This window comes from Camarhynchus parvulus, chromosome 9 (assembly GCF_901933205.1).
Source record: "Camarhynchus parvulus chromosome 9, STF_HiC, whole genome shotgun sequence".
NCBI lineage: Eukaryota > Metazoa > Chordata > Aves > Passeriformes > Thraupidae > Camarhynchus > Camarhynchus parvulus.
In genome coordinates, this window is record NC_044579.1 from 16,191,173 (window position 1) to 16,202,536 (window position 11,364).

The 11,364-nt window shown below is 41.0% G+C and overlaps 1 protein-coding gene across 3 annotated transcripts in view; it reads right to left on the minus strand.

Annotated features, from left to right (window-relative positions):
- NYAP2 (neuronal tyrosine-phosphorylated phosphoinositide-3-kinase adaptor 2) overlaps positions 1–10,024 on the minus strand; it is a 134,993-nt gene extending 124,969 nt beyond the window's left edge. The window contains exons 1-3 of one of the 3 annotated variants that reach the window (XM_030954320.1): positions 9,477–10,024; positions 8,740–9,235; positions 1,984–2,226 (exon numbers count right to left, since the gene is read on the minus strand). In XM_030954320.1, coding sequence (XP_030810180.1) covers positions 1,984–2,189 — 206 coding nt within the window. In that variant the 5' untranslated portion in view covers positions 2,190–2,226; positions 8,740–9,235; positions 9,477–10,024. Of the gene's footprint in view, positions 1–1,983; positions 2,227–8,739 lie in introns of all 3 variants that reach the window. The other 2 variants (XM_030954321.1, XM_030954319.1) reach the window with 2 other exon arrangements.
- Positions 10,025–11,364: the final 1,340 nt, after the last annotated feature.

Here is an 11,364-nt window from a genome sequence, read left to right on the forward strand (position 1 = left end):
CTTTAAGCATTCTCCCATACACAGTAACACCATACCTCATCAGAAGGCTTCAGGTTTCTGCCCACACAGAGTAACACCAGACCACTTCAGAAGGCTGCAAGCAACTGCCCTTCTTGGTCTGTAGCCCAGTCTTTTATCCCCTCCTGTTGATGCACTGCACCTGTGTGCCCTCTGTTCCCTTTGGTGATTGGTCACTAGGCACGCCATGGCTCATTGCTGTCAATGCTGCTCACCTACTGCTCACAGGTGTAGCCAGTTGGGGATGAGGCTGGGCCAGCCCCATTCCCAATCATCACAAACTGTGTGCCTACAGGGAGGGATCAGAGGAGATCGCTGCAAACAGTTTCCCACAGAAGAGCACTGTATTGAGGAAATGTTATCTCCAAACCACACACAAATACATGCTGTTCCTCTAATAAGCCCACTCTGTTGGTAGGTCCTCTACCTCCTGTCTTCTGGCTCTGTGACTGAGGATAAATATTCTGTTCTCATTGATCTCAGTTGAGTGTGGGCAAGAATTTCATGGTTTGGCTCAGCCCTAAATCATCTGTACTTCTCCAGAGCTCTTCATCAAATCGCTTTGCCAGGATCAATGAACAAAACCACACAAACCAACCACACTGTAGGAAATACTGTCACTACTATTCAAATGATGCAGAGAAGCTTGGCTAGAGGAATACAAAGAAACAGGTAGGTCCACAATTTACTCTCTCATGTCCCAAGAAACCTATTCATAACAAAATCTGTTCTGGTACTTAGTAACCTTTATGGTCACGCATATAAAAGTACATGCAAGCAGATTAGCCAGAGTACAGTCTAATTGGCTGTATTCACCTTAATTTCACATTATTCTTATCACTCCAATGAAATTACTGACAATCCAAATAGTTCCACTTCCTGGAACATAAAGCAGCCATATTTTTGCTTTAAATTCCTTCATCTCCCCCCTCTCTCAAACTGTGTATGCTGCTCTTTTCCTTTTAATGTTCCATCAAAATTATCAGACTACCGAGGCGTTGCTCAAGCATTCACAGCACAGCATGTCTGTTTTACCTGGGTGTACAGTACCCAAGACATGGCATAAAATTTAATCAGTTAAACTGAAATACAGAGGATTCATGCTGGGGGAAAAAATTCAAAGGACCTCCTATGAGTTTATGCTCAAGCCATCCATTCACATATAAATGTTAAGGATTTGGATGGAGGATTTACCGCTATTACAGAATTTTACCTTCACCTCTAGAAAAACAATTGTTTGTACTGGCAAATGTGTATGCAATAAATATTTATATCTATTCCATTCAACCTTCTTTTCCTCTCCAAGAGGCTACAGAGATTTCATTGATATCCATTGGCACAAGCGGCCAGGTCATGCAAGTGCTCCTCTCATTAACTGTCAATTAAAATCAATGGAATTGTTCAAGAAGAGCTGTTATAGGGTTCTGCCCATCAGGGGCTTGATCTGTTTTCCTGTAAGTGATTGCAATATTGTTACTGATTTCAGCGATCACAGAATTGAAAGGGAAATGTAAATAATAGATGCTTTAAAAAAAAAAAACCTCAGACACCTGTTAGAAGGCTTTGAAAATTTACCAGATTTAAAACATCAGCTCAAGAATCTATTTTGACCTGTGAGACTGTCCCTGTCTTGCTCACACACAAATACATTTTTGCACAAATTATAAACTGTTCATCTAAAAGCACTAAGAGGATGACAACCCATTTGTCACTAGATCTACATCTATTCCAAGCACCCAAACTTTTTGTTACAAATCACACCTGCTCAAGATGCCGCACATGCTGCTCAAGCTATGTCTACACAATGTAAACCACACGTTAGAGGCCTGACAGAGGCCAATGGTCTGTACTGCTTTTGCCAGCAAGCTGCTTAGAAATCGACTGCTCTACACATATTTACCATATCTGAATCCCTTGCTTTTCATTACTCTGCCAGAACACTCATCTTTTTATCAAAATATTTACCGTTTTATTGCTTCTTCTTGTTTTCGGCGTTTTTCACTCTTTTCTTTCAAGTAAGCCAGGTTTGTTTCATTCCTCATGCGATCATTCTCTCGAGCAATGTCTGATGCATTCTGTATAACCAAGCCATCATAGGCCTTCATCCCCATGTCTTCAATATACTGGAGAAAAGCGCCCAAAGTGACCTCCTCCTGATTAGAACTCATCATCTTGCAGGAGATAATGAACAAAGGAAAGCAACGTTTCCTGCAGGTTGAAAAACACATAATACCTTATTTAGTAGGAAAATAGCTTATGGTTTATGACAGCAAGATCATGTCAGTTGTAATTAACATCTGCATAAGAGACAATTTTTCAGAATTTCCCATTTAAAGGATAATAAACAAAGCAATTTGGAAGACAGAACAGCATTACTTGAGGCAAGAGGAGACAAAACCAAGAGTGTCTTCTTCCAGGCAATGAAGATCCAAAAAGTTACACTGTTTAAATCCCAAAAACATTTTCTTCCACCCCTTCTATTTCCTAGTACCCAACAGTTGCATAAACGCTGCCATCCTGAATCTCAGTTTGAATTGAACTAAGAAGGCTCCCATCACAGGACAAGAGGTCCTCTTTTACAGTTTAGGTAAGGCTGCAACAGAGCAGATTACCAGAAAAAAAAATCCTATTCTGACTACCACAAAAAGTTCCTAATGTCTGCAGGATATTCTAAAGTTCAGGTGAAAAGCATTGTTCCATTTTTTGAAACAAAAAATTAAAAGCATTCTTCAGGCTCAAAATTCAGAAAGAAATATTGTGAAATATTTCCCTGTATTTCTTATTAATGTGATATGAGCTCATGAGCCCTGGTCATCTGTTGCCCAACATCTTGAAGCTCCAAGAATGGACAGGAATGCCCAGCTGAGCTGGGACCTTCAGAACAGACCCTTGAGGTCTCCAAGAATCTGTATTCCAGAGGTATGACAGACACTGGGGTGTACAGCATCCCCAGCTAAATACCTTGGAGCAGAAACACTTAGACCCTTGGGTCAGCCCTGGTTCTGGCAGGCAGCCTAAAAACTCTACAGAAAGGCCCCAAAGGCTTTCCATTCATCAACAGAACTCCTGGGAGCTGCAAGAGCTCAAGTGTATAGACACATCAGTAAATACTGCAGGAGACCAAAGGCAAGGTAGAATTTCAAGAGGCAGACTGTCTGTCTCTAAAGTCTGTGCTGGATAGGACTGGATTAAACTTACTAAACTAGTAAAATAGAAGTTAAAAAAAATAGGACTGTTCCATCTTATTTTAAATACTGATTATTGTAAGGTCCAGAAGCATTACAAGCCTGAGTGTCATTACCTGCACACAGCTCCTTGAGAAGCCCTCATCCCCCAGGCAGGGAGTTGGTGCAGGAGTCTCTGAGTGCCTTGCTGGCAGAGCTGGCAGCTGAACTCAGCTCTCTAAGGCACGTTTGCTTATTCACTGCTACAGCATTCCTCCCTTCCCTGAAGAAGGATGGCGTGGCTTCTCGGAATCAGCCTCAGAACATGCCAACACTAGAGCTAGAATGGATCTTATTGAATAGGCAATAAGAATCCTGTCTGCACACAGATTTTAGGGGCAGGGTTCCTATCAGTGACAAAAATATTTCCCTGGTTTCTTAGTACAAGGTTATATTTCTAATATATATTACATAACTGGAGAAGCAAATTTCTGATCTAGATTGGCACTGGTTAAAAATAAATAAATTTAAATTATCTTAAGGATTCTATACATCCTCTCTGGGCCTTCAGATATGGACCCTGACTTTGAAAATGCAAGGGATGAAAAGAGTAGAGAAATATATTTCTGCCCTTGAGTGTTTTTCCCCCATTTTGATTGGGGGGAACTTTTGAAGTGACAATGGTAACAAGCAGCTTGTTTCAGGCACTAAATACTTTAAAAGCACACTGATAATTTCCCCTTTTCCTCATGCACCTGCATATCAAAGTTATTCCTGTACAATAGTAACACAACTGTTAAAATCATGAAGACTCAGAGGATGCAAAGTGTTTTCTCCTATTACCTCTCCTGTCTTCCAAGAACAACCTTTTCTATCAACTAAGCCTGAACATGAAAATAAGGCTGATGTTGAGGGTCACTGAAGTGATCTTTAAGCATTTTCAAGCATGGGTATAAGCATCTCCTACAAATCCCTGCAGGGTAAGAGCAGTGAAGGAGGTCTTAGTGCAGCCCAATGTGCCTGCATGCCATTTCACACAGCTCTGACACTGGAGCTGGCTGGAACTCTGCTGGGCTGGAATATGCATTCAGCCATTCTATATGTTCACCATAAGTAGCACACTGTCTGCACAGGAGGATGTTGGAAAGCTGGCAGTGAGCTGAATAGACTCCATGAATGCTATGGTTCTTCAGCAGACATAATTTCAGACTAATTCCTAACCTTGGTGATCAAGAAAAGTAATGCCAGATATTAAAGCCCCTTCCTGAGTCTCTCTCTACAGCATGAAGGCTACAAGATTAAAAGCAATGCTAACAGCACAGAGAGCTCTAACTCCCCTTTCTCTGAACTCCTCAAATGATATCTGCTTTTTGATGGTTAAAATCTGGGTTGTTTCCCCAGCAGATTGTTATTTTATTGTGTATTTCATTTTTGACTTTTACTAAAACCTTTTTTCAGCATATGTTGAATTAAATTCAAATAAACCTGCACAACAGAGAAATCTCACCCTAGTGACCTGAATGCCAGTATTGTCATTGATTTCTTCAGTGACCATGGTTTACTTCTGAAATATAATAGGGAATTTTATACTGGAAGGAACTTTAACAGGGTTTCAATAAATGCAGTTCTCATCCATTTTTCCCCAAGACACATGATACGATTTACATTGTCTTTTGCGACTATACTGCATTTCTTCCCCTCATTTTTTCCTTTATTTTTGCAGGTCAGAAATGAGCTGAGACTTAAGGATATGCTGAATCTCCTTGTGTTATGATGTTTATTTTTTAAACAGGAGGATGAAGTCATACCAGTTGCAAAAGAATTAAATAAAAAGCCCTTATTCTGCTTCATGAACTGAGGAGAGACTTTATATTCTGGTTTGCTATGGTTTTTTTTTACTACTAAACGCATGCAAAAATTAACTATTTACTAAATAGATCAAGATCTCTTCTTTGTCTTAACAGGGGCCCAATCCCACAGCAGTACTGAGCAACTGAACTCCTCCTGTGACTGTTGATCCTCATGTGCTTGTGGCACCAAATTCAGTTTGGGGTACTCTTGAGTGTAGCAGGGAGCGCACAGATATTTCAGAACCTCGAACCTGCTCTTATGGCACTAACTCCAAAAGGCCTCTGTGCAAGCAGCAAGCATCTTCTGATTCAAACCTCTTGTACCTCCTGTGTATGTGTTGTTTTACAGTCTCACTACGTTTGCTAATAGCGAACAGTTGTGCATGCTATACTTAAGCAGGGATTAAAAATGCAAACAGCAGGAGCAAAAAGCTTAATTAATTACTGTAAACATTTTTACAGTCTTAGTATTCCTTGGGCAGCACACCAGGACCAATTTTACTTACAGGTATTAATGCCACCTCAGAGAATATGTTACCTTAATAAATGTGCTCAGCAGCTACAACAGGCTGCAATCAGCACATACGGCCCCTGGAGTCCCAAGTAGTGCCTGCCTGTCCCCTCCTTGGAAAATGGCTGGACAGCGCTGATCAGTTTTTGAGCAAAGGTTCTGATAAATGGTAAAGTCAGGCAGTGAGCAATTCCTAACAATTTGCCAGGGCAGATACAGACACCAGCAAGGGTTCTGTTTGAGTACATTCATATTTGATTAAAACTCTGCAAATGGCTAAATAAGTAATGTAAGCTGAGGCCCCACAGTCCTGGTATCCCTAACATGCACACTGTAGTCAGGGATTTTGGTAGCCAGTAGCAAGGACTATGTACAGTCACTTATGTATTTGTAATCAAGGTGTTTTCAATGCATTTTATTTTCTGAAATCAAGCAGTCCTGGAAAATTATAACTGGCAGTTGCACCACTTGATAAATTCTTTAGACACTCCTTTCTTTTCCCCTCCTCATTGTGAAGGAACAAAAGGAGATAACAGGGCAGAGGAAAAGCCTTGGAGTTCAGCTATTGAAGCTAACATGCTGAGAGGTCAACAAAAATTGCTTGGAGGAACTTGATTCTGACTGTTCACTGAGCATCTCTGAAAATCTATATGAGCACAAGGACACAAAGAAGGAGTTCTCCATCATGTACAGTTTGCTTCCTAAAGACTAGCACTCTGTGAAAGCTCACTGAGAAAAAGCCACAATCACACCCATCTTGCTCACTGACACCTGCCCTTTCAGGTACGCCCGGACCAGAGCTCGCACTGGCACGGCTCATGCATTCAGCTGTCAGCATGGGAGGAGTAAAGCAAGAAAGATTTTTTTCCTTTCCTGCCAATGCATCTGGTTTACTGGCAAGGGCAAGCAGTCCCCTTCCTGGTTTGCCTAATATTTGCATAAGTAAATTCAAGATCATTGTATTGATTCAGATACAATTTCTGTGAGAGCAGAGTGCATTGTGCTTACAAGACTGTCATATACCTTACTTCTAATCTAACCCTTTGCTTTGATGCCACACACACAGCATTTTGGATCAAACCACCTCCTTTTCACATGATCAGTGTGCAAAAATATTGATTTCAGAATATGAGTAATCAACTGAATATCACAGTATCCAAGCAGTGCTACATGTGAAGATTCTGACATGCCATTCTCTCTTATTCACATCAGGATCCCCAAAATATCAGTTGCTTTTCAGCTTGCTTGACAGCCATAAGCTGCAGCTGTGCTGCATTGAAAATTGGCAATGCTGACACTAAACTGAAGGAGCTTTTTGAAGTAATGACAAAGGCACTGATTGCCTTCTTCCAAACCAGAGGGATTTTTTTAAAAAAATTTAGCATAGGAGAAGAGACCATGGAAAAACAAGTGTGGGCTTGCCCAAAGTCCTGAGTCTAATCTCAAATTTATAAAGGCCTACTACACACCTCTCCAGTACTGCCTGATTCCCTCCCAAACACTACCTCCTCTCTTTGAAAGAACATCTGCTTTCTCATTACCTTTTAACTGCCTTCACTAAATTCATTATATCAGAAGGATTCTGCACAAACAGGGATAACCAACCATTCAACCCTCGAGTCTGAGCTGTTGTATTCGAGCTTCTTGCAAGAATAAAAGCAGACAGGCCAGCCGTATCCAGTTTTTATAAACTGCTGACTACAGCAGCACTAATAAGGACCTAATAGTATTGGGTGTTAAAAAAAAAATACTTTCAGTGAATCAAGAAAAAATTAATGTGGAAAAAATATACTAGAGACTACTTTGCAGAACTCTGTCTCCTATCACAACTGTGCCTTATATCAAGTGATATTTTAAATACCCAAACAAGTGAATGTGATGAGACAAGTTGCTAAGAAATGCCTTTTAGAGATGCATTCCCTGCTCATTCTTAACAATAAAATGACATTTCTGTTTTCACATACAGTGATGCCCGAAATTATAATGTCAAAGAGGAAAGACCTTCTGAAATAGGCTACAACTTTCCTACCACATATCATTTGACAACTATATATGAGGCTATTTAAAGAAAAACAATCAAGGAATCACTACTGTCATTTGAAAGTAAAAAATACACTTCATATTCTGGCTAGGATTGCAGATTACATACCTGGTGCTCATTGTATTGCACAGCATGAGCTCTAGCACCTGGGTGAAATCACTAAAGCTAAGTAGTGCTGAGCCCTTCACTTAAAGAGGTTAAAAGTGTCTCCTTCAGTAGACTGAAATTGCTACTGCATGGGTTTAAAGGAATAGTCAATTTCTGCAGATGTCCTACCCTTCATAGGGGAAAGCTGTGTTCCCCATAGTTTTAAGAACTGAAAAAAAATAGCCTGGGCCTTGAATTTTGGCCCTCTTCCAGGGTGCCTTTTGAAAAGGAAAAAGATCTTTGCTAACAATGACTCCTCTATGACTCCAGGATGTAAAAGCTGTTGTTTACTTTGCAATACAGCAACACTTCTATCACTTTTATTCCCAGAGGAAAATAAGGCTTCCTCCTAAACGTGTGGATGCTGGACAATGGCAAACCTAGATTCAGAATGGCCAGCACTAAAGTGCAATTATGACTTTTTATCATCCCATTAGTATGCAGACAACTTATAAATAACAACAAGAAATAAAACCACACAATAAGCAGACATATACACAGATTATCTATGCAAATAGGAGTGCATTTGGACTCAGAAGAAATCATGAGCTTCTTGCTGATGGACTTATTTTTTTCCTCTTCTTTAAGAAAATGAAATGGAGATTTCACTACCACCAGCATCATGTTAAGATGCTGTAAAATATTAATGGTGCAGTGGGTCTGATAAGTAACTATCATAGATGTTAGAAATTATTTCAATTAATTCATCAGAAAATACAAAAAGAATGGTTTTAATTATTTAACAGTGCTTTTTACAAACAAACAAAAAAAATCAGCTGCCAAATGTCTTTATTACAAGCACAATCAACATGTGAAGTACACAAAACCAGTCAAATAGACTTCAGCTTTTAGTTTAGCAATGGCTTGATTAATACCTTCTAAAAATACACACAACCTCATCATTATGCATTCTGACAACTCATTATTTCATTTTGTAATTTTTTTTCATTCTAATTAACACCATATTTTATTAGCATGCTCATATGATGTATCAAAACAAGTACGTACCAAAATTCAAGTCCACGGGGACCACTAAGTGCAATATTCAAAGGTGACTTTTGCCTGTAAAAGCCCTTTCCTGTGGTTATCTCAGTGCAGTCGGAAGGGATATTTCAGCACCATAAGAAACAGATTTTCAGTTAGGCTCAGTTTTTTCTTCAGTTAAAGTGCATTAAATCTTGTTGGCAGAATTGCCCAGATTGTAGAATTCGACATCACTATAAGTCAATGTGTTATGGTACAGATCTTCTTAACATACGATTAAAATGGCATGGAAAGTTTGGCTTTAAAAATGAAGTGGAAAGAAAAGACAGGTGCTTGCTTCTTTAAATCCACATTCAGAGAGGAGAGGGTACGGATAATGGGAGGGTATAAACAACACCCTGTGTTGAGGTCCAGCAGAGAAGAAACTCGATGATTTTTACCCACTTTACAACACAGACGATTACAGCACCATCATATGCACTAACACAGAGATTTCTAAGGTGCCTCATTTGAATATGTTCTGTGGAGACAAAAAGAAAGGAATATAAGGAACAGCAAATATCCTATCCAAATGGCTTCTTGCAGCAGGAAAGATGCTTGCTCGGTCATTGCCACTTACAGAAGGTCTGAAACAGTCTGGCTCGTGGCATCGTCTCTGTCTCTCCCCCGTGACTACAGGCAGGCTTGCTCTCTCCAGCTGCCCGGGTCCGTGGATGCTGCTGCTGATTAATCAGGGATTCTCAAACAAAGAGCAAGCCTACCTTCGGGTGCCGGCAGGACTGTGGTGCTCCTCTCCCGCTGCAATCCGGCTGCAACCAGCATCCTAGCACCTCGGACAGCTCCACCGCGCCGGGCCCATGGACACGCGGCACGCCGGAGCTGGGGCGCGCCGGAGCCGGCGCGGCAGCCGCGTCGCTCCTGCCTCCGAGGCTCGGGCGCCGGCACAGCCTCCTAGCTAGGCAACAGTCTCGCCCTTATCGCCACTGCACTGAAGTCTGATTAGCAAATAATCCAGTGGGGGGGAGAGGGGAGGAATCTGCATGAGCAGCACTGTACATCACATGGAGTCTATAGGTAGGAAAGAATATGAAACAACGCCCTTTCCCCCTCCTTCTCCCTTCCCAAAAAAAAAAAAAGAGAAATTGTTCTTCCACGGAGAATGTATTAGTTAACCTTTAGCCCATGGCTAAAGGAAATGAGTATGGCTCAAGGAAATGAGTAGCCACTTAAAAGCAACACCTAAGCCTCGGTTTGATACCTCACATTGATGTATCTTTTGCACTCACCCTCACTGAAAAGCAGTGCAAGGCACACAATTACTGCTGACGCAGATGAGAATGCTGCTTGGGGAAGGGGGGAGGAGCTTCTCAGCCCATCAAAACAACCTCCCACCACCTGCTCCCATTGCACGAGAACAAAACTACGCAGCTCAGACAGACTGAGCGTGACATTTATGCCATTTGCCTTATATTGACATGCACACTCTGGAAAGAAGCATTCTGTTTGAAAAGCATTCAGGGTGAAACTACACAGTTTTATGCTCATCCAGAATTTGTGTAATGGTTTGGAAGAAAACATTTCCTTTCTTCTGAACCGGATCAATCTGTGTTATAGCTCCTCCTTGCAGAGTATGTGCAGTTTTGCTTTCTCTCCCCCAAACCTGCAGCCTGGACACAAAGCAAAAGCATTCACTCCCTGCACCAAAGCCAGGGAAAGGAGTGATGGCTGAATGTGCAGAGATTGCATTATCCCATTGTCAAATGACATTTCATTCTTTCTTCTTTAACTTACAGGCATATTTTTCTCTAGCATAAATCTTGATTCTGATGTTACAGTAACAGTTGAATGTATTCCTAAAACTAATAATAGAAATTATGGTCATGGAATGGAATCCTTTCAAAGTAATGCATGTTCACATGAAAAGCTATGCTGGTACACAAGTAGGACCTCACCTTCAGAGCACAGGAGAACTTTTTGCAGATTTACTACCCCACAACTAGAATATCAACATTACCCCACATTCAACAGCACTCAAGATAGCCAACTAGACACATTGAAAAACACAGCGAGCACCTTCGTGCATTGGAACCACAGCCTGAAGAAAGCCTGATGCTAAAACTGTCTCTCATATTCACTGGTAATTTATTTCATGCATTTCACTGTAATAATAGTGCACATCCCAGCACAGGTCTTGCAACCCCGTGAAGAAGGGAAGTGAATTTTCCTCATGACATCCCCAAGAGACCATTTCAAAAGGAAGGATTAAAAAGCCAGAAGAAGAGGGTTTGAAGATATGGAGGGCATTTCTTTGTGTTAAGGAAAAAGATCTGGAAGGGAAGTACCTACAGTGTAGAACTGGAGGCAGTCCTGTGAAGAGAGCTCCTTCCCTAGCCCAGAGGCTAGGCCCCAGCTCTGCTTCTGATTTTTTCCTTCCTTGAAGGATACCTTAAGAGTAGCTGTGACCATATGGTAATTGGGAAACTTTTTAATTTTCATCAGCTGGAGATTCCTGTCACATAATAGCCTCTTATTCCCAATACTTTTCCAGAATTAAAGACTTTCTCTATCTCTGCCCTAAGTCATGCACTGAAACAGAGAAATTGCACTATCAAACTTCTTTCCAAGCTACTTCAACAAGGATATCACTAA